Here is a 23538-nt window from a genome sequence, read left to right as displayed (position 1 = left end):
CACCTCTGAAGTAACATTGCAAGTTTTTCTATGTTAAAAGCACTATTTATATGAGAGTTGTTATAAGTAAAGTAAATTGTCAAGAGATTTGTAGCTTGTAGTGGGTGAAAAGTAAACTTAAAACAATTACATTTATTGTAGAAATGAAATGCCTTTATTCAACAAATGAACACTTATTTAAAAGGTACCAGGTTAGGCTGGGAGGGATGAGCACTGCTGGGCTAGGATAGGACAAAATTATTCATGGGAGCTTAAATCTGCTGAATGGGCCTCTTCTGCTTTATTATGTCTTGTGCTCTTAAGGCAAGACTTCAATCTTCAGGAAGAAGGTATTAATTGTTTTCCCCTTTCCTTTCAGGGTACCAACAATCCCATATTTCTAAGCAGTGTTGCATTTTTCCAGGATTCCCTCATTAATCAAATGACGCAAATTAAACTTTCAGTATATGATGTCAAGGACAGATCTCAGGGAACTGTAAGTGCGACAATATTTGCCTCTGTACACGCAGAACTGCTGTTAATATAAAAGCTTGCAAAATCAGATTGAGTGGATAAGAACATATTTGCAATTCGACTCACTGTTCTACCCCTGGTATATTGTATTCGTACAATATCATCAAAATATATAGATTATATCGCATTTTCTGCTGAATCAAAATGGGCAAAGTATGAAGTATTCTCTGGAAAGATGTTCAGCAGTGACAATATATTACAAAAAAAAACACTAATCAAGATTTGATAGCTCCCCAAATGGCTTTGTGCTTAACAAGTTGGTGGAGATTTTTTTTCATTCCTGAGATTTGAGCATTGCTGGCAAGGCCAGTATTTGTTGTCCATCCCTAAAAGAAGCTGGGCAATTAGGAAAGGACAACAAATGCTGGCCTTGTCAGCGATGCTCGCATCTCAGGAACAAATGAAGAGAACGATATCATCTTGTTAACCACTGAACTAGATCTAATAAAGAAGCATTAAAATGAAAGCAAAATACGGCAGATGCTGGAAATCTGAAATAAAAACAGAAAGGGCTAGAAATACTCCGGTCTGGCAGCATCTGTGGAGAGAGAAGCAGAGTTAATGTTTCAGATCTGTGACCTTTCATAACGTTAACTCTGCTTCTCTCTCCACAGATGCTGCCAGACCTGCTGAGTATTTCTAGCACTTTCTGTTTTAATACAGAAGCATACAGGCCACAAAAGTTGGAAGAATGATTCCTTAGCTGCGCTTGAGTTATTTGATCTCGTTGGAATTGATAGTTACAGCAGTACAATTGGGCTCTGTGCTTCTGAGCGCGGGAAAGGCAAAATTGATCAATGTTTATCCTGTTTTTTTAAATTTACTTTTATTTACTTACATTCTTACATTTTTTTATATATAAGAGGGTAGATGCTGGGAGGATGTTTCCCCAGATGGAGAGTGTAGCACGAGGGGATCACAGTCTCAGAATAAGGAGTCAGCCATTTAGGACTAAGATGAGAAATTTCCTCCTTCACAGGGTTGTGAAACTTTGGAATTCTCTACCGCAGAGGGCGATGCTTACTGAGTCATTGTGTATATTTAAGACCAAAATGGATAGAGTTTTGGATATTAAGGAAATTAAGAGATGAGGGCAGGAAGTTGGAATGCAGGTAGAAGACAGGCCATGACTCTATTGATTGAGCAGGCTCGAATAGTCTACTCCTCCAATTTCTTATATTCTTGATTTCTATCTGCTGATGTAATGTTCAAATATGTGGACTTTTGGTGAGAATAGGATGGGACGTTGAGTTTGAATATTGTGCTGACACTGCTGTTTCGGCTCATTTGAAGAAAGTCCATTTGAGTGAGCTAATGAAAGGCTACCACTCTAATTGTATTTAAAAAAACAAAAGGTTTAAAATATGAGAGCAATGTTATGCTCCATCAGCAATTAACTATCAAGTGGCATTAATATGCAATACAATAAAATTTAAAATCGTTGCCTGATTCATCTGCAGGCATTAGTTCCTGGTAAGCCTTTAGATGGGGGAAAGGTAACTCTATGGGTATAAACAACAAAACAATTTATATTTATAAAGCACCTTTAATGCAATAACACATCCCAAGCTATTTCACAGGAGCATCAGAAACATAGAAAAATAGGAGCAGAAGTAGGTCATTCAGCCCTTCGAGCCTGCTCCGCCATTCAATACGATCATGGCTGATCATCCAAACTCAGTACCCTGTTCCCACTTTCTCCCCGTAGCCCTTGATCCTTTTAGCCTTAAGAACTATGTCTAACTCTTTCTTGAATATATTTAATGGTTTGGTCTCAACTGCTTTTCGTGGTAGAGAATTCCACCGGTTCACCACTCTCTGGGTAAAGAAATCTCTCCTCATCTCAGTCCTAAATGGCTTACACCTTATCCTTAGACTGTGACCCCTGGTCCTGGACTCTCCTGCCATCAGCAATGTCCTTCTTGCATCTAGTCTGTCCAGTCCTGTTCGAATTTTGTAGGTTTCTATGAGATCCCCTCTCATTCTTCAAGCTCGAGTGAATGCAAGCCTAATCGACCCAATCTCTCTCCACACGTCAGTCCTACCATCCCAGGAATCAGAATTATAAAACCACATATGACACAGAGCCACATAAGGAGATATTAGGTCAGATGTGAAGGGCACAGAGGGCACAAAATTCTTAAACTGCATTCAAGAGAACTTTTTTAGCACGTAACGAGCCCAACAAGAGGGGGCACAACTCCAGATTTAGTCTTTGGAAATAAAGCTGGGCAAGTGGATGAAGTAGCTGTGGGTGACCATTTTGAAAATAGTGACCATAATTCAGTTCGATTTAGCATTATTACGGAAAAGGACAAAGATAGAAAAGAAGTAAATGTTCTAAATTGGGGGAAGGCAAATTTTACAAAGCTGAGAGGTGACCTGGCGAATTTGGACTAGATGCAGCTACTTGAAAGAGAATCAGTGGCAAGCCAGTGGGAGTCATTCAAAAGTGAGATTCAACGGGCACAGTGTAGACATGTACCCACAAAGAAAAAGGGTGGTGCTGCCAAATTTAGAGCCCCCTGGTTATTTTAGAAGCATACATGGTAAGATCTGGCAGAAAAAGAAAGCTTATGACAGTCACAAAAACTTAATACTTCAGAAAGCCTTGAGGAAAATAGGAAGTGCAGGGGTGAAGTAAAAAAGGAAATTAGGAAAGCAAAGAGAGGACATGAACAAATATTGGCAGGTAAAATCAGGGAAAACCCAAAGGTGTTTTATCAGTACAATAAGAACAAGAGGATAACTAAGGAAAGGGTAGGGCCTATCAGAGATGTACAAGTTAACTTATGTGTGGGCAGGGTTCTTAATGAGTACTTTGTCTCTGTCTTCACAAAGGTGAGGGATGATGCAGACATTGTAGTTAAAGAGAAGTATGAAATATTAGATATGATGAACATAATGAGAAAGGAAGTACTAGAGGGTTTGCCATCCTTGAAAGTGGATAAATCACCAGGGCTGGATTAATTTGTATCCCAGGTTGTTAAAGGAAGTCAGGGAGGAAATAATGGATGCTCTGAGGATCATCTTCGAATCCTCACTAGATACAGGCGAGGTACCAGAGTTTGGAGGTCTGTGAATGTCGTACCACTGTTTAAAAAGGGTGCGCGGGATAGGCCAAATAATTATAGGCCGGTCAGTCTGACCTCGGTGGTGGGCAAATTATTAGAATCAATTCTGAGAGATAGAATAAACTGTCACTTAGAAAGGCACAGATTAATCAGGGATAGTCAGAATGAATTTGTTAAGGGAAGGTCGTGTCTTACTAACTTAATTGAGTTTTTTGAGGAAGTAATGAGGAGGATTGATGAGGGTAGTGCAGTGGATGTGGTCTGCATGGATTCTAGTAAGGCAAGGTGCCACATGGCAGACTGGTCAGAAAGGTAAAAACCTAGGGGAATGTGGCAGTTTGGATCCAAAATTAGCTCAGTGACAGGAAACACCGGGTAATGGTTGGATTTTTTGCGAATGGAAAGCGGTTTCCACTGGCATTCCACAGGGCTCAGTGTTAGGTTCCTTGCTGTTTGTGGTAGATATTAATGATTTGGACTTGAATGTGGGAGTCATGATTGGGAAATTTGCTGATGACGCAGAAATTGGCCATGTTGTGGATAGTGAAGAGGATAGCTGTAGACTCCAGAATGATATCAATGGTTTGGTTGAGTTGGTGGTAAAGGAGCAAATGGAATTCAATCCGGAGAAGTGTGAGGTAATGCAATTGGAGAGGGCAAACAAAGCAAGAGAATACACAATAAACTGGAGGATATTGAGAGGGGTAGAGGAAGTGAGAGACTTTGGCATGTCCGCAGGTCTCTGAAGGTGGCAGGATAGGTAGATAAAGTGGTGAAGAAGACATATGGAATGCTTTCCTTTATAGGCCGAGGTATAGAATACAAAAACAGGGATGTAATGCTGGAACTGTATAAAACGCTGGTTAGGCCACAGTTGGAGTATTGCGTACAGTTCTGGTCACCACATTACAGGAAGGACATAATTGCTCTCGAACGAGTACAGGGGAGATTTACAAGAATGTTGCCAGGACTTGAAAATTACAGCTATGAGGAAATATTGGATCGGCTAGGGTTGTTTTCCTTAGAACAGAGAAGGCTGAGGGGTGACTTAATTGAGATGTACAAAATTATGAGGGGCCTAGATAGAGTAGTCAGGAAGGACCTGTTTCCCCAAGTGGAGAGGTCAATTACCAGGAGGTGCAGATTTTAGGTGATTGGTGGAAGGACTAGAGGGCACATGAGGGAAACTTTTTCACCCAGCAGGTGGTGGGTGTTTGGAATTCGCTCCCCAGGTCACTGGTGGAGGCAGAAAACCTCAACTCATTTAGAAGATAACTGGACCTGCACCTGAAATGCTGTAACCTGCAAGGTTACAGACCAGGTGCTGGCTGGCGAGATTAGAATGGGCAGCTAGTTTTTTTTTTCAGCCGGCGCAGACATGATGGGCTGAATGGCCTCTTTCTGTGCTGTAACTTTTCTGTGGTTCTGTTATCAAAAGCTTGGTCAAAGAAATAGGTTTTAAAGAGTGTCTTAAAGAAGGAAAGTGTGGCAGAAAGGCGCAGAAGTGTAAGGAGGGTATTCCAGAGCTTGGGGCCTAACCAACTGAAAGCCCAGCCACCAATGGTGGAGTGAATAAAATTGGGGATGCACAAAAGGCAAGATTCAGATGAGTGCAGATATCTTGGAGGGTTGTGGGGCTGGAGGAGATTAGAGATAGGGAGAGGCGAGGCCATGGAGGGATTTAAAAACAATTTTAAAATCAAGATGTTGCATGACCAGGTGTCGGTGTAGGTCAGTGAAGACAGGATTGATAGTGGAACGGGATTTGGTGCAAGTTAAGACATGAGCAGCAGTTTTGGATGACCTTAGGTTTATGGAGGGTAGAATATGGAAGACCAGCCAGAAGTGGATTGGAATAGTCAAGCCTAGAGATAACAAAGGCATGAATAAGGGTTTCAGCAGCGGATGAGCTGAGACAGGGCAATGTTACGGAGGTGGAAATAGGTTGTCTTAGTGCTGGCATGACGAAGGTTGGAAGCTCATCTCGAGATCAACTGTGACACCAAGATTGTGAACATACTGGCCAGGGAGAGGGATGGAGTGGGAACTGAAAACAATGCTTCAGCCTGCTCAGTATTTAACTTCTGCTCATTCAGTACTGGATGTCAGATAAGCAGTCTGATAATTTAGCAACAGTGGAGGAGGCGAGAGAGGTTGTAAATGAGGTAGAGTTGGGTATCGTCAGCGTACATGTGAAAACTAACACTGTGCTTTCAGATGATGTTGCCAAGGGGCTGAATGTAGATGGGAAATAGGAGGGGGCCAATGATAGATCCTTGGGGGACACCTGAGGTCATGGTGTGGGAGCAGGAAGAGAAACCATTGGTTACGATTGGGTAGGTTGGGAAACCTCCACTTTCACAAATTTCATTTAATCCTGAACTCTGTTCCTGGTCCTTTCTTACAAACATTGTCACTTTTGCATTACACACCAATGCTCACTTTCTCCATGTTCTCTAGTGTGTTGACTTCAGCTTCATTTTCACATCCCTGTCCAAACAGTCTAGGAGTGTAAAAGTAACACTACCATCTGCCTGGATCAGATATTCATCTCTTTCACACATATACTTTGAACTCTCAGAAGGCAGACCAAACAAACACTTGGTGAGGCAAGGCTCTATACGAATCAAGCTGCTTTATTTCCCAGCATTTGAACAAATAGAGCTACAGTTTATGATCAAATTCACTGATTGCACTCAATACAACTTAACTTCACATCATGATACAAAATAATGAATATGCTGAGCTTGCACACACCAGTTGGCATCTTAGTTGACTTAAACAAGATGCCTTCTAACTGTCCTCCAACATTTCTAACCTCAACACTTCAGTGAAGACCCTCACATGAGGTTATTGTTCACTTATTTACCAGCCTCACAGGAAGGTGGAAGTTAGTACACGACCCTGTCTGACTCCTTTCCCTGTCAAGGGGTTGGCCAGAAGAGCTGTTGATCAAACCTGCTCTCATACACTCCCCCACCCATTGACCTTTTGCATGAAGCTAGTTTCAATAAGAAAAAACATTTCATCCCCCTTTGGTATGAAGAGTGTGCTGGGATAGAGGGACCTGGGGGTTCATGTGCATAGGTCCTTGATGGTGGCAGCACATGTTGAGAGAGTAGTTAGCAAAGCATATGGGATCTTGGGCTTCATAAATAGAGGTCTTGGCTGGGAAAGTAAGGAAGTTCTACTGAACCTTTATAAAGCTCTGATTAGGCCACAACTAGAATATTGTGTCCTGTTCTGGTCACCACACTTTAGGAAGGATGTGAGGGTCCTTGAGAGGCTGCAGAGGAAATTTACCAAAATGGTTCCAAGGATGAGCAGACTACTCTCACCCCACGCAACTTTTGGGGCGGTGCAATGGTTAGCACTGCAGCCTCACAGCTCCAGCAACCTGGGTTCAGTTCTGGGTACTGCCTGTGCGGAGTTTGCAAGTTCTCCCTGTGATCACTTGGGTTTCCGCCAGGTGCTCCGGTTTCCTCCCACAGCCAGAGACTTGCAGGTTGATAGGTAAATTGGCCATTGTAAATTGCCCCTAGTGTAGGTAGGTAGGTGGTAGGAGAATGGTGGGGATGTGGTAGGGAATATGGGATTAATGTAGGATTAGTATAAATGGATGGCTGTTCGGCACAGACTCAGTGGGCCGAAGGGCCTGTTTCAGTGCTGAATCTCTCTATGACTCTGAGGGATTTTAGCTACAAGGTTAGGGTGGCGAAACTGGAGTTCTCCCTGGAGCAAAAAAGATTTAGGGGAGATTTGATGCAAATGTTTAGATCAGGTAGAAACATATAGAAACATAGAAAATAGGAGCAGGAGTAGACCATTCGCCCCTTCGAGCCTGCTCCGCCATTCATTATGATCATGGCTGATCATCCAACTCAGTAGCTTGTTCACGCTTTCGCTCCATACCCTTTGATCCCTTTAGACCCAAGAGCTATATCTAACTCCTTCTTGAAAACATGCAATGTTTTGACCTCAACTGCTTTCTGATGTAGCGAATTCCACAGGCTCACCACTCTGGGTGAAGAAATTTCTCTTCATCTCAGTCCTGAAAGGTTTACCCCGTATCCTTAGACTATGACCTCTGGTTCTGGACTCCCCCACCATCGGGAACATCCTTCCTGCATCTACCCTGTCAAGTCCTGGTAGAACTTTATAGGTTTCTATGAGATCCCCCCTCACTCTTTTGAACTCCAGCGAATATAATCCTAACCGACTCAATCTCTCCTCATACGTCAGTCCCGCCATCCCAGGAATCAGTCTAGTAAACCTTCGCTGCACTTCCTCTGTAGCAAGAACATCCTTCCTCAGATAAGGAGACCAAAACTGCACACAATATTCCAGGTGTGGCCTCACCAAGGCCCTGTATAATTGCAGCAAGACATCCCTGCTCCTGTACTCAAATCCTCTTGCGATGAAGGCCAACATACCATGTGCCTTTTTTTTTTACCATAGACAAAGAAAAGCTGTTCCCATTCTCTGATGGTACAAGGTCTAGGGGTCACAGCTTTCAGGTTTTGGGCAAGAGATGTAGGAGCGATGTGAGGAAGAACTTTTTTACACAGTGAGTGGTAATGATCTGGAGCTCGCTGCCTATGTGGGTGGTGGAAACGGAGACAATCAATGATTTCATGAGGAAATTGGATGGACACTTGAGGAAAATAAACTTTCTGGGCTATGGGGATGAAGCAGGGGAATGGGACTAATTGGATTGCTTTATATAAAGCTGGCATGGCCTCTTTCTGTGCCGTTTTGACTTTGACTCTCTGAATATTTTTTGGAGCCTCCGGGATGGAATAATAGCTGTCCTATTGTTCCCAAGACTGTGTGGTGGAAAAATGGTCAAATAATTCGGAAAGGTAATTCTTTGATACAGTATGCGATAACTTCAACACTTGTCAATCCAGTCTGACTGAAGTGTTACCTCTAATTTACAGAACATAGCCTGTACAATATTCCCAGATAAAAAAAAATGTTTTTATTCATTCATGGGATATGAGCGTCACTGTCTAGGCCAGCATTTATTACCTATCCCTAATTGCCCTTGAGAAGGTGGTGGTGAGCTGCCTTCTTGAACTGCTGCAGTCTATGTGAGGTAGGGGCACCCACTGTTAGGGAGTTCCAGTATGTTGACCCACTGACAGTGAAGGAATGGTGATATAGTTCCAAGTCAGGATGGTGTGTGACTTGGAGAGGAATTGCAGGTGATGGTGATCCGATGCATTTGCTGCCCTTGTCCTTCCAGTTGGTAGAGGTTGTGGGTTTGAAAGGTGCTGTCTAAGGAGCCTTGGTGCGTTGCTGCAGTGCATCTTGTAGATGGTATGCACTGCTGCCACTGTACGTTGGTGGTGGAGGGAGTGAATGTTTGTGGATGGGGTGCCAATCAAGTGGGCTGCTTTGTCCTGGATGGTGTTGAGCTTCTTGAGTGTTGTTGGAGCTGCACCCTCCAGGCAAGTGCAGAGTATTCCATCACACTCCTGACTTGTGCCTTGGACAGGCTTTGGAGAGTCGGGAGGTAAGTTAGGCGTTGCAGGATTCCTGGCCTCTGACCTGCTCTTGTAGCCACGGTATTTATATGGCTACTCCAGTTCAGTGTCTGGTCAACGGTGACCCCTAGGATGTTGATAGTGGGGCATTCAGTGATCGTAATGCCATTGAATGTCAAGGGGAGGTGGTTAGATTCTCTCTTATTGGAAATGGTCATTGCCTGGTACAAATTTTACTTGCCATTTATCAGCAAAAGCCCGGATATTGTCCAGGTCCTGCTGCATTTCTACGCTGACTGCTTCAGTATCTGAGGAGTCGCGAATGGTGCTGAACATTGTGCAATCATCAGCGAACATCCCCACTTCTGACCTTATGATTGAAGGAAGGTCATTGATGAAGCAGCTGAACAAAGAACAGTACAGCACAGGAACAGGCCATTCGGCCCTCCAAGCCTGCGCCGATCTTGATGCCTGCCTAAACTAACACCTTCTGCACTTCCGGGACCCATATCCCTCTATTCCCTTCCTATTCATATATTTGTCAAGATGTCTCTTAAACGTCGCTATCGTATCTGCTTCCACCACCTCCCCTGGCAGCAAGTTCCAGGCACTCACCACCCTCCGTGTAAAGAACTTGCCTCGCACATCCTCTCTAAACTTTGCCCCTCGCACCTTAAACCTATGTCCCCCAGTACTAACTCTTCCACCCTGGGAAAAAGCTTCTGACTATCCACTCTGTCCATGCCGCTCATAATCTTGTAAACCTCTATCATGTCGCCCCTCCACCTCCGTCGTTCCAGTGAAAACAATCCGAGTTTCTCCAACCTCTCCTCATAGCTAATGCCCTCCAGAATAGGCAGCATCCTGGTAAACCTCTTCTGCACCCTCTCCAAAGCTTCCACGTCCTTCTGGTAGTGTGGCAACCAGAATTGCACGCAATATTCTAGGTGTGGCCGAACTAAGGTTCTGTACAGCTGCAACATGACTTGCCAATTTTTATACTCTATGCCCCGACCAATGAAGGCAAGCATGCCATATGCCTTCTTGACTACCTTATCCACCTGCGTTGCCACTTTCAGTGACCTGTGGACCTGTACGCCCAGATCTCTCTGCCTGTCAATACTCCTAAGGGTTCTGCCATTTACTGTATACCTCCCACCTGCATTAGACCTTCCAAAATGCATTACCTCACATTTGTCCGGATTAAAATCAGGGCGGCGCAGTGGTTAGCACCGCAGCCTCACAGCTCCAGCAACCCGGTTCAATTCTGGGTACTGTCTGTGTGGAGTTTGCAAGTTCTCCCTGTGTCTGCGTGGGTTTCCTCCAGGTGTTCCGGTTTCCTCCCACATGCCAAAGACTTGCAGGTTGATAGGTAAATTGGCCATTGTAAATTGCCCCTAGTATAGGTAGGTGGTAGGGAAATATAGGGACAGGTGGGGATGTGGTAGGAATATGGAATTAGTGTAGGATTAGTATAAATGGGTGGTTGATGGTCGGCACAGACTCGGTGGGCCGAAGGGCCTATTTCAGTGCTGTATTGAGTATTGCGTGCAGTTCTGGTCACCGCATTATAGGAAGGATGTGGAAGCTTTGGAAAGGGTGCAGAGGAGATTTACTAGGATGTTGCCTGGTATGGAAGGAAGGTCTTACGAGGAAAGGCTGAGGGACTTGGGGTTGTTTTCGTTAGAGAGAAGGAGGAGGAGAGGTGACTTAATAGAGACATACAAGATAATCAGAGGGTTAGATAGGGTGGATAGTGAGAGTCTTTTTCCTCGGATGAGGATGGCAAACACGAGGGGACATAGCTTTAAGTTGAGGGGTGAAAGATATAGGACAGATGTCAGAGGTAGTTTCTTTACGCAGAGAGTAGTAGGGGCGTGGAACGCCCTGCCTGCAACAGTAGTAGACTCGCCAACTTTAAGGGCATTTAAGTGGTCATTGGATAGACATATGGATGTAAATGGAATAGTGTAGGTCAGATGATCGGCGCAACATCGAGGGCCGAAGGGCCTGGACTGCGCTGTAATATTCTAATTCTAATTCTAATTCTAATCTCTAAATAAAAATAAACTCCATCTGCCATTTCTCCGCCCAAGTCTCCAACCGATCTATATCCTGCTGTATCCTCTGACAATCCTCATCATTATCCGCAACTCCACCAACCTTTGTGTCGTCCGCAAACTTACTAATCAGACCAGCTACATTTTCCTCCAAATCATTTATATATACTACAAACGGCAAAGGTCCCAGCACTGATCCCTGCGGAACACCAGTAGTCACATCCCTCCATTCAGAAAAACACCCATCCACTGATACTCTCTGTCTTTTATGACTGAGCCAGTTCTGTATCCATCTTGCCAGCTCACCTCTGATCCCGTGTGACTTCACCTTTTGTACCAGTCTGCCATGCGGGACCTTGTCAAAGGCTTTACTAAAGTCCATGTAGATAACATCCACTGCCCTTCCTTCATCAATCATTTTCGTCACTTCCTCAAAAAAACTCAATCAAATTAGTAAGACACGACCTCCCCTTCACAAAACCATGCTGTCTCTCGCTAATAAATTCGTTTGTTTCCAAATGGGAGTAAATCCTATCCCGAATAATCTTCTCTAATAGTTTCCCTACCACTGACGTAAGGCTCACCGGCCTATAATTTCCTGGATTATCCCTGCCACCCTTCTTAAACAAAGGCACAACATTGGCTATTCTCCAGTCCTCTGGGACCTCACCTGTAGCCAATGAGGATGCAAAGATTTCTGTCAAGGCCCCAGCAATTTCTTCCCTTGCCTCCCTCAGTATTCTAGGGTAGATCCCATCAGATGGTTGGGCCTTGGACACTACCCTGAGGAACTCCTGCAGTGATGTCCTGGAGCTCAGATGATTGACCTCCAACAACCACAACCATCTTCCTTTGTTCTAGGTATGACTCCAACCAGCGGAGAGTTTTCCCCCGATTCCCATTGACCTCAGTTTTGCTAGGGCTCCTTGGTGCCATGCTTGGTCAAATGCTGCCTTGATGTCAAGGCCGTAACTCTCATCTCACCTCTTGAGTTCAGCTGTTTTGTCCATGTTTGAACCAAGACTGTAATGAGGTCAGGAGCTGAGTGGCCCTGGTGGAACCCAAACTGAGCGTCACTGAGCATGGTTATTGCTAAGCAAATGCCGCTTGATAGCACTGTCGACGACACCTTCCATCACTTTACTGATGATTGAGAGTAGACTGATGGGGCGTAATTGGCTGGGTTGGACTTGTCCTGCTTTTTGTGTACAGGACATACCTGGGCAATTTTCCACATTGCCGGGTAGATGCCAGTGTTGTAACTGTACTGGAACAGTTTGGCTAGGGGCGCGACACGTTTTGGAGCACAGGTCTTCAGTACTATTGTCGGAATATTGTCAGGGCCCATAGCCTTTGCAGTATCCAGTGCCTTGAGTCGTTTCTTGATATCACGCGGAGTGAATTGAATTGGCTGAAGTCTGCCATCTGTGATGCTGGGGACTTCAGGAGCAGGTCGAGAAGGATCATGAACTCGGCACATCTGGCTGAAGATTGTTGCAAATGTTTCAGCCTTATCTTTCGCACTGATGTGCTGGGCTCCCCCATCATTGAGGATGGGGATATTTGCAGAGTCCCCTCCCCCAGTTAGCTGTTTAATTATCCACCGCTATTGACAGCTGGATGTGGCAGAACTGCAGAGCTTAGATCTGAACCGTTGGTTATGGGATCGCTTAGCTTTGTCTATCGCATGCTGCTTATGCAGTTTGGCACGCAAGTAATCCAATGTTGTAGCTTCACCAGGTTGATGACTCATTTTGAGGTATGCCTGGTGCTGCTCCTGGCATGCCCTCCTGCACTATTCATTGAACTAGGATTGGTCCCCCGGCTTGATGGTAATGTTAGAGTGGGGTCATGAGGTTCCCAGGTGCATGAACAGAAATAGACTGAACTTCTTATTGTCACTGGACAGTAGAGTGCAGTCCTTCTGTCTGTTACCACTGGGTGTTCAATACAAGTTCACAGCTGGCTAGTTGGTAGCCTTATTAGTCCATTAGGCTTATGTGGAAGTTGATGAATGAAGCCCTGGAAAGGAGAATTGATCTTGATTCAAATGTTGGGAGCAAAAAGAGATGATAAAACATTTCCCCTCTATTCTTCTTTCTTCTTTTTCTTCTTTTGGGCCTCCTTATCTCGAGAGACAATGGATACGCGCCTGGAGGTGGTCAGTGGTTTGTGAAGCAGCGCCTGGAGTGGCTATAAAGGCCAATTCTGGAGTGACAGGCTCTTCCACAGGTGCTGCAGAGAAATTTGTTTGTTGGGGCTGTTGCACAGTTGGCTCTCCCCTTGCGCCTCTGTCTTTTTTCCTGCCAACTACTAAGTCTCTTCGACTCGCCACAATTTAGCCCTGTCTTTATGGCTGCCCGCCAGCTCTGGCGAATGCTGGCAACTGACTCCCACGACTTGTGATCAATGTCACACGATTTCATGTCGCGTTTGCAGACGTCTTTATAACGGAGACATGGACGGCCGGTGGGTCTGATACCAGTGGCGAGCTCGCTGTACAATGTGTCTTTGGGGATCCTGCCATCTTCCATGCGGCTCACATGGCCAAGCCATCTCAAGCGCCGCTGACTCAGTAGTGTGTATAAGCTGGGGGTGTTGGCCGCTTCAAGGACTTCTGTGTTGGAGATATAGTCCTGCCACCTGATGCCAAGTATTCTCCGAAGGCAGCGAAGATGGAATGAATTGAGACGTCGCTCTTGGCTGGCATACGTTGTCCAGGCCTCGCTGCCGTAGAGCAAGGTACTGAGGACACAGGCCTGATACACTCGGACTTTTGTGTTCCCCTCTATATTTGCTTTCAAAAGCACAGTCATCTGATATATAACAACTTTTCTGTTTTGCAATGCACCCTCTATTCACCCTCTTCTCCAGTAAGTGGCACTACTAACAAGTGAATAACCTAAATTACTCATGTCCAACTTGCAACAATGTTTGAAATTCTTTGAAAATTTACTCATTGGTTCTGTAAGATATTTAGCATCACATGAGCTCCTTGGAATCATCTGGATAAGGAACTATGCAGCTCATCCTCTTTTTTAAAAAAAAATTGCTTTGTCACTTTCCTCTTGATTCTCCTTCTGCAAACTGTACCTAGTTGACAGGATCTGTGGACGTTGTACTGCCTCTGAAAAAAACCACTGAAGGCAGTTAAAGAATGATAAAACGAGACTCCCACCAGCTTTTGTTTCCTCAGGAAAACTCACTGACCTTTGGTACTCATGAAATCAAACTCAGTATAGATGAACATAAGATGTCCGACCAGCTCATGTGCAATACATTGGTGACATTGAGACATTTGACCACCTACCTAACAAACAATCCACTATTTAGTGTATTGCCAGCTATTGTCCATTAAAAATTTGCTGGTCAAAGGCTAACTTGTTCTCATTGTTCATTTGGCTTTTGACAATTCCAATAAGCATGGTGTCATATTGGCCTGTGATTTGCTGTCCAAATAAAGGTGAGGCTAATAGCATTTGCTATTATTTATGTGTAGATTCTACAGAAACTTCAGATGAGGGCAGATGCGTGGTTCAATCCAAAGTTGCTGCCGAAATGCATCATTCCACTGTTGGCTTCGTGAAAACTTCAAATCTCTATCTGGCTCACTGTTGAAATGCATTGAATGGGCATGAAATTGCTGTACTGGTGCTATCGATACAAGCTAAAATCACCACAGATAGTTAGAGTTGGTCTGAAGTTATGCAAGGAGTCTGTGCCATTTAAGGTCCACAAATATTTAATTAAGCCTGGATTTGCTGTCAGATTCTTTTATTGATGTGTTATGTATAATTCCTGCCAATGAACCTCTCTAGCATTGAAAATTAACCATTGGAAGTGCGGAGTCTCATTCCTTCAAGTTTCAAATGTTGGAGGTGTCATGCATACTGAAAGTGCGATGATACAACAATCATGGACTAACTCTGAAGAGTTATCTTTAAGAAAATTAACCTTTACTTTAAAAAATGAACAATGGTCCAAAATGGCCACCCAAGAAAAAGGGATTGGCAGTTTGTGTATTCAAACTGTCTGACAAAGTTAAAGGACAAATCTTCAAAGCTAAGAGGTGTTAAAAGAACCCATTCTACACCTATTTTAAAACATTCCAGAATAGAATGTCTTCTAAAACAAAGGAGGTGTGAAGTAGCCATGTCCTGGGCCATTGTGCGATCACCATGGGGAAGGAACCAGAACGTCTCCTAACGGGAGGTGAGTGATAACAGCTTTGCCTTTTTAAAAAAGACAGCCAGAGAGAGAGACGAAAGCAACATCCTAAACAGCTTGTGTTCCAGCGAAGCCAGAAAGCACACCAGCCCTGCTGCAGAATCCTACATCTACATTATACAGCAGTGAAAGCTAGCAATAACCCACCATCTTCAACGGAACCTTCAGTCAAACGAGAAATCTACAACATCTCAGGCCTACATCCATCAAGAACTTGATTTCCAAGAGAATTCAACAATTTTATCAGAACATTCGCCCCCCCCAGTAAAGGTTACCTTCCTTTTTCCCTTCTCTATCTGTCTCCATGTGTGTCTGTCTGTCTGTATGTGTGCGCGCATGTGTGTGTGCATGCGCGTGAATAGATGCGGTTGTGACAATTTTATGATGAGGCGTATTGCTCAATAAACAGTTGACTTTCTGTTGTTAAAACCTGCAAGAAAACCTGTCGCTGTCTGTTTATTTGGAAACTAAAACAGCAAGGGGCTAAACTCTAATACACTTGCTGCAGTCAGGTGGGGAGTTGAACAGTGGGAACCACCCACATCACACTACGTGGTCATAACAGATTATAAAAAGTAATATATATTTTAACTTTTCTGTCTGTCATCCCTCTTTCTTTCTCTGTAGTTCATTTGGTATTCACCCATTCTAGTTTACACTTCTTTCTCAACCCTTATGTTAATTTCACAATCCTTCAATATGATTGGTTAAGGAGATACACAATTGCTTGCCCTGTTCACTCAGGTCCCAGATGCTTGGTTTCCCTTGTCTCTCAGCAGTTTACAGCACAAAATACTGTCTATTAAATGGACACTGGCAAGTCTAATTAATGACTGGCACTATTCATTGATATAGAGCATTATTTTCACCAGAGAAGTGAGATAATTTTCACTGAGTTCTTTCTCACACTGTGTAGTATGGTCCCTGCAAGAATGTGACCAGCCTCACCTCAACCTCTACATACTTGTTTTCAGCCGCAATCATTTCTGTTTCTATAATGCGATCATCGTTGACTAAATTAGTCCCCTTTATCCTCTCAAATCCCAGCATGATGACCATAACGGACAAGTCCTTTCCCTAGTAAATGACTGTGGATTTGATGTACTAGTTATTTCACTGAAAGTATCATTTTTATATCTTGCTCAGCTGAACTATTAATGCAAATAAATTCCTCTCTTCTGATTCATTTCCATTGCCCCCATTCCCAGACTAACCTCATTTATCTTAACTCCTTATTTTGAAAACCCATTCACAGTTGTATCTGTAGTTAGTGGTAATTCTGACCAGCATCAGGCAGAGAGGTCACTCTGCAGAAATTGTTTTTTTGGAAACTGAGATACAATTTTGTGAATGTTTTGGTTTAGCTTTTATGTGCATACGATTTTATCCACTAGCTCAGCTCACTGCTATCCTTGCAATTGGCCTGCTTCTGTGTTTTAGTGAAATTCTTGGTGGGGGGAGAGAACCAAGCTACTTCACCAAACATCAGAAATTTTGATTACTATAACCTATGCAAACTTTGAGTCTCCTGTACCTATTGGGGTAAATTTCCACTCTCTGACTGCCCCCTGCCCCCGTAAGCAACTTGTGACTTGTGGGTGGAAAGCACCAACCGGACAGCCAATAATCCTGGTGGGAGGCCCAGTCTGTTTCAGGGCCATACCTCATTAGCATTGAGGCTGTCGGCTGTGACTAGAGATGGAGAACTTCAGGACAGTTTACAGAATATCATTTGGCCTTTGGCCAGAAGAAGGTGTGTCCATAATTGAGGGGGGGGGGGGGTCAGCTCTCTGGTGAGGAAATAGCCAGATTGGCAGCAGCCCAGGCTGGTTCTGTGGAGCTGAAAGAGCACTCTTGTTTCACAAAAATAGAAATTCTTTTGGTCAGGTGGCTTACTGATTTACTGTTCAGAGCCTGCACTCCAACCTTCAAGTGAAAAATTGCAGTCAAGGTCCAATGTATATCATAGGATCACGATTACCATTTTAAATGGGTCTCATTCTAGACTTGGGACCACATCGGCCACCAGTGGTAGGCCTAGGAAAATCTTGCCATGGCCACATTCACCCCACCTTTATCGGGGTGCTACCAATCTGTTTCATCTGGGCGGGAGACCATAAGCGTCAGCCTGCTGTCTCCTAATTTAGTCCCTAGCTCGCTCTTCAAACTGTATCCAAGTCAGATCGATAGAAAACAAGGGCAATGGAGCTTTAAGAATTAGAATGGTATAGTACAGAAGATGACCATTCTCCCCTGGGAATCCGACCCATATTTTGCGGGTCCCCATGCTTCTATTGGTATAAGGCGAGACTTCCACCTGCTTGAGATAGGAAATCCCGCCTAATAGAGCTGCTGGCCACTCAGAAGCCTGGCAGCTCTTAGTCCGAGCAGCGCTACTGGGAGCGGTGGCCACTGCTGGAACTGCAGCCCAGCTTGAAGAGAAGATGCCTGCGAGCCAGGAAGGCAGGCCGGGGGTAATCGGTTGGGCCCCAGCAAGACGAGCGTGGTGGATTGGGAGGAAGGGGGGGCATATTGGGTGTTGAGGGTAGTGGGGGTGGTCCTCCATTGGGCACAGGGTGCCCAAACATGAGGGCATCCCCTGGGATGCTCGTGAGCCGTCAGGTTTTGTTAGGTGGCTTTTCTCTGCTCCAGGATGCCCGCTAGCCACGTGTAAAATTCGCGTGGAGGCAGGCAAAGGCCCTTAATTGGCTGTTGAGTGGCCACTTGAGGGCCGTGATGGGCCTGGGGCGGGCAGGTCGTTTTTCACTGCCGCTGCCCTACATAAAGTAGCAGCGGAGGCGGGAACGGGTCGGCAAGGTCTCCCGGTGCCTCCTGCTCCATTTTACACCACCATTCCACCTGTTAGGGTGGTGTAAAATTTCAGCCTTGGACATGGTTTTCATTCTGTTCTGCTTTCTGAAGTTGATATTTGGTCCACAAGAATTAATTTTTTCTTTCAAGTCTCCCCTTCCCTGCTTTCTGACAAAAAGGTATTGACTATTGCAAAGTTGCAGGCCCAAATACACAGCCCCAGTGGTAATAGTATAGGCTAATTGAGGATTAAGGTCAATTTAAGTGAAAAACATAAAATCTGAGACCAGTACAGCTTAATTAACCCAGTTTTTTTTTAATTTTCCAGATGTACCTCTTGGGTTCTGCAACATACACAGTAAAGGACTTGCTGAAAGAAAAGAATCATAGATTGCACCTCACACTGCGGTCAGTATATTGCGGATACTTGAAATCTAAAATTAAAACAGAAAATGCTGGAAATACTAAGCAGGCCTGGCAGCATCTGTAGAAAGAGGAACAATTAACATTTCAGATCGATGACCTTTTGACAGAACTGGAAAACGTTAGGGATGTAATAGGTCTTAAGCCAGCACACAGATCGGGGAGGTGGAAAAAGAAGAAAAGGGAAGGTCTGTGATAGTGTAGAAGGCAGGAAAAATTAAATGACAAAAGGATGATGGTGCAAGGACAAAGAAGGTGGTAATGGGTCAAGTCAAGAAACCTCCTCTCAACCCATCTTTTGTTTCTTTAGTTGTCCGTCACCATCTCCTTTTGCATTGCACTATCATCCCTTTCGTCACTTAATCACTCCTGCCTTCCAGCTTATCACAGACCTTCCCTTTTGTTCTCCCAGCCTGTCTACTTGCTTATAACTTGTTGCATCTCTAACTTTTGCCAGTTCTGATGATGGGGCAGCAACTTGAAACATTAATAATAATGTTCCGCTCCGTCCGCAAGCATGACCCAGAATTTCCGTTTGCTTGCTGTTTTAATTCACCACCCTGCCCTCGCACCCACATTTATGTCTTCAGCCTGCTGCAGTGTTCCAATGAAACTCAATGCAAGCTTGCGGAACAGCAACTTGCCTTCCGATTAGGCAATCTACAGCCTTCTGGACTCGACATTGAGTTCAACCACCTCAGATCATGACCGCCATTTTTAACATGTACCAGTCTCAAACTTGTTTTACATATTTTTGCTTTCAAACAGAGCTGTTCATTATTCTGCCACTACCACACTCGCTTTGACTACAACTATTAGCAGTCCCTTTGCCATTTGTTCCATGACATCTTTGTCATTTAATCTCTTCTGCCCTCCGCCCTATCACTGACCTTCCTGTTTGTTCTTCTTCCCCCCCCCTCCCCTCCCCTTTCACTTGCTCAAAGCCTGTTACATTTCTAACCTTTGCCAGTTCTGATGAAAGGTCACAGACGTGAAACGTTAACTGTTCCTCTCTCCACAGATGCTGCCAGACCTGCTGAGTATTTCCATCATTTTCCACTGTTACTATGGTCAACAATGTGCCTTTATGTGGATTGTGATGAAATAGTTGTGCAGGTTCCTGGAGTCATACAGCACAGAAGGAGGCCATTCAGCCCATTGTGCCTGTGCCACCTATTAAAGAGCTATCTAATTAATCCCACACCTCTGCTCTTTCCCTATAGCCCTCGAAATGTTTCTGTTTCAAGTGTACGTCCAGTTCCCTTTGAAAGCTACTATTGAATATGTTTTTATCACCCATTCAGGCAGTTTATTCCAGATCATAACTTGCTGTGTAAATTTTTATTTCCGCATCTCTCCTCTGGTTCTTTTGTTCATTACCTTAAATCTGTTTCCTCTTGTTATCGACCCTCCTACCAGCAAAAACATTTCCAGTGCAAACATCAAACCTGTAGAAACATGACAGGTTTTAATGAAAATTTAGAAAAGCCAAAATAATCTGGTAAGGCCTTCTGTTTTTCTTTCCGCCACCCCACCACTTTATTGCTTTCGATGTATTTTACCACAGGTCTGCTGAAAATGAACGTGTGGGTAATATAACTGTGATAGCATGGCAAATGGAAGACAAAGTTGAAGACAAGATTCCTGTAAGCAGATCACCTGACACCACTAATGGAAGGGTAAATATTCTAAATGGGTACCTTGATAATTTGAAAATGATGCAACTGATTTTGTCTGTTCAGATTAGTTTTCCTGCTGACTGACTCGATTGAAATATCATGACTGCAAACTACGCACTTTATTGCCAAACTTAAAGTGGCATTGATTTCAGCATGAAGAAAGCGACAACTTTAATTGTCTTATGCACCTGTCTGCAGACAGGTAATCTGCAAGTGTATGCAAGAAAGATTCATTCATGTGGGAACGCCTAGTGTATTCGTTATATTATGCAAGGAGAAGCAGCATTGATTTTAAGCAAGTGAATCTAAATGTAATTATATTCAAATATTGTGAAATAAAGCTATTTAGCTATTTGATAGAGCTTCAACTCATTGAAATGTTTAAGCCTGCCTTCAGAAAGATTGAGGAAGCACATGTGCAAAAGCCACAAATATTCAGTTCATAGATGACAATGTCGTTCAAGAAAATTTAGGGGAGTTAAAGCCAACTTCCATAACCGTAAAATGCTCAGCCCACTTACAGGTGAGGCTTATACCACTGAATATGAGAGGATATCTATGGCAGACCTGAGCTTTTAACGGTTTTCTTGTCTACAAGGGGAAAAGATCAACAGACTTTCCAATCCTAATTGATATCCCTGCTACAGTGTGTCCATGTCTGCTCATTGGGTGAGGGCATGATCAGATATATCTCACAGTTGAATGTCTGCTGCAGCTTACTGTCTAGACTAGCACTATTACAAGAGGACTGCCAGCATGAATAATTCTGTACCTTTAGCAATGGTCACTGTCTACAACAGATGAGGGAGAAAATTGAGGGTGGGGTGGGGTGCAGACGTTTTAAATGTGAAGAATTTTTGATAACATTTTTCCCCCTGTATAACCTTGCAGACTGTTCTGCCAGTTGATGAAAGTTTAACAGAATCTTTGAGTATTCGTTCGAAACACTCTTCACTGAAGAAAGATGCGCTATTAAAATCAGGTAAATTATATTAAAGTGCCTAGATTTGTAGACTTCTTGGAGACTTCCAACTGTCAATTAAATTTTGTGCTGATGCACTCTCTCTGTATGTGGTGTAGTTCTCTTGGTTCCCAAAACCTAGAGTTCTATCAGTCGAGTCTTTACCCACGATTTTTTACCCCAGCTGAACAAGGTTTTGATTCTGAGGGTTTCACATTGCTCATCGATTTTCAGCCTATCCCGTCAAAGGACTGCTTCATGGTAATGGTCCATTCCGCCCTGGGAAATTGGTGGCTTTCTTCTACCAGCACAAATACAGCTTGTTGTCCATTTGTGCAGTCAAAAAAGAATCTAACTTTGGGAGGATTGCAGCTTTTTAGTTGAGGGAGGTGAAAAGGCTAGTTCTGGAGGAAAGATCAGGAGATGTTCTATAATTAGTCTTTGGCCAATAAGTTCAGTGTTCTGCTTGAGGGGATCAAAATTTTGTACATCACAAGTTTTCCCCTACTTTTATTTGTGTGCATTAAGGTCTAGACAGCTAGCATTGCAGTTTTAGAAATCATGTCCACTTAGAAGTCATGTGACAACAAAGTAAAATAACTGCAAACAAAAAGAGGCAAGCCTGACTAGTCAGAAGACATGATTTAATTATCACACATTAGACCGGGTTAACAGTAAATTAAATTCACATAAAATTTGTACTTTAAGGCCATTTTTTAGAAATTAAGTGGAATGCTACCAAAGATCAATTCATAATTAACTGGCAGACTGACACAAGAATGAAGACAGGAGTAAACCTTCCGGATCCCCTTCCCGTCATCAAAAGAGCAGTCAATCCAATCCAACAGCATTCCTTGATGAACTAGGATTACCCCTGCACAGCAGTTTAACCATTGCTAATAAACTACTCTGTTGTAACACCAGCATACTCTTCTCTAAACTGTGCCTCAAGTGTGTACAACCTCCAGACTCATTATTGTAAGATCCTACATATTCCGTTTAAGCGCAACATACAACTGAATCAAGCATCTAATAACTGTGGAAAATTACTGAAAGTAAATTTACAGTTAGGTCACAATTGCATCTCTGATCTAAGGGGTGACACTGGGTAGCTTCAGTTTTAAGGAAAAGTAAATTTCCGTTCCAAACAAGGTTTTAAGTATGAGAGCGAAATACTGCAGATGCTGGAAATCTGAAACAAAAACAGAAAATGCTAGAAATCCTCAGCAGGTCAAGCAGAATCTATGGAGTGAAAAGCAATTAACGTTTCAGGTCTATTTTTCTCTCTACAGATGCTTCCTTGCATGCTGAGTATTTCCTGCAAATTTTTATTTAAGATTTTAAGTATGTTTGGCTACTTTCTAATGTTTAAGTATTAGTTTCCCTCTTGTCCTAGCCCTGAAATCACACACTTCTCTAGTTTCTCTCCTATCTCCCCCTATGCCCGCTTCCATCTCATCATTTCCATGAGACCCACCTTCTGCTCCCTCAACCCTGTTCCCACTAAACTGCTGACCACCCAGCTTCCTGGTCCCCATGTTAGCTGATATTAACTCTTCTCTCTCTCCAGGTACTGTCCTTTCTTCAAATCCTCAGTCATCACCCCTCTCCTCAAAAATACCAACTGTTGCCCTCACTGTCCTTGCAAACTACCGGCCCATCTCCAACCTCCCTTTCCTCTCAAGACCTTGAACATGATGTCTCCCAAATCCTTGCCCATCTTTCCCAGAACTCCATGTTTGAATCCCTCCAATCAAGTTTCCGCCCCTGCCACAGTACCAAAACGGCTCTTATCAAAGTCACAAATTACATCCTATGTAACTGACAGTGGTAAACTATCCCTCCTCGTCCTTCTCAGCCTATCTGTAGCCTTTGACACAGTTGACCATAGCATCCTTGTCCAGTGCCTCTCCACTGTTCCATTCTTTGCTATCTAATCATACTAGAGTATCACTGGCAACGGCTTCTCTTCCCAGTCCTGCAACGTTGCCTCTGGTGTTCCCCAAGGATCTATCTCTCCTATTTCTCATCTATGTGCTGCCCCTCGGCAACATCATCAGAAAACACTGTGTTAGTTTTCACATACTCTGACGACACTCAGTTATACCTCACCACCACCTCTCTCAATTCTTCCACTGTTGCTAAATTGTCACACTGCTTGTCCAACATCCATTACAGGATGAGCAGAAATTTCCTCTAGTTAAACATTGGGAAGCCATTGTCTTCGGTCCCTCCTATGAACTCCATTCATTAGCTACTGGCTCTGTCCCTCTCCCTGGCATCTGTCTGGGGCTGAACCAA

The 23538-nt window shown here is 43.8% G+C and overlaps 1 protein-coding gene across 22 annotated transcripts in view; it reads left to right on the top strand.

Moving 5' to 3' along the window:
* LOC137371190 (inositol polyphosphate-4-phosphatase type I A) overlaps positions 1-23538 on the top strand; it is a 261418-nt gene that overhangs the window by 159760 nt on the left and 78120 nt on the right. For all 22 annotated transcript variants that reach the window (XM_068033314.1, XM_068033320.1, XM_068033319.1 and 19 more), the window contains 4 exons: positions 359-475; positions 18503-18582; positions 20165-20276; positions 21168-21258. In XM_068033314.1, the coding sequence (XP_067889415.1) occupies positions 359-475; positions 18503-18582; positions 20165-20276; positions 21168-21258 (400 nt within the window). The remainder of the gene's footprint in view (positions 1-358; positions 476-18502; positions 18583-20164; positions 20277-21167; positions 21259-23538) is intronic.

Source organism: Heterodontus francisci, chromosome 6 (genome assembly GCF_036365525.1).
Source record: "Heterodontus francisci isolate sHetFra1 chromosome 6, sHetFra1.hap1, whole genome shotgun sequence".
In the NCBI taxonomy this organism is placed as follows: Eukaryota; Metazoa; Chordata; class Chondrichthyes; order Heterodontiformes; family Heterodontidae; genus Heterodontus; species Heterodontus francisci.
The sequence above is the reverse complement of the archived record's forward strand: the minus strand, read 5'-3'. Positions and strand labels throughout refer to the sequence as shown.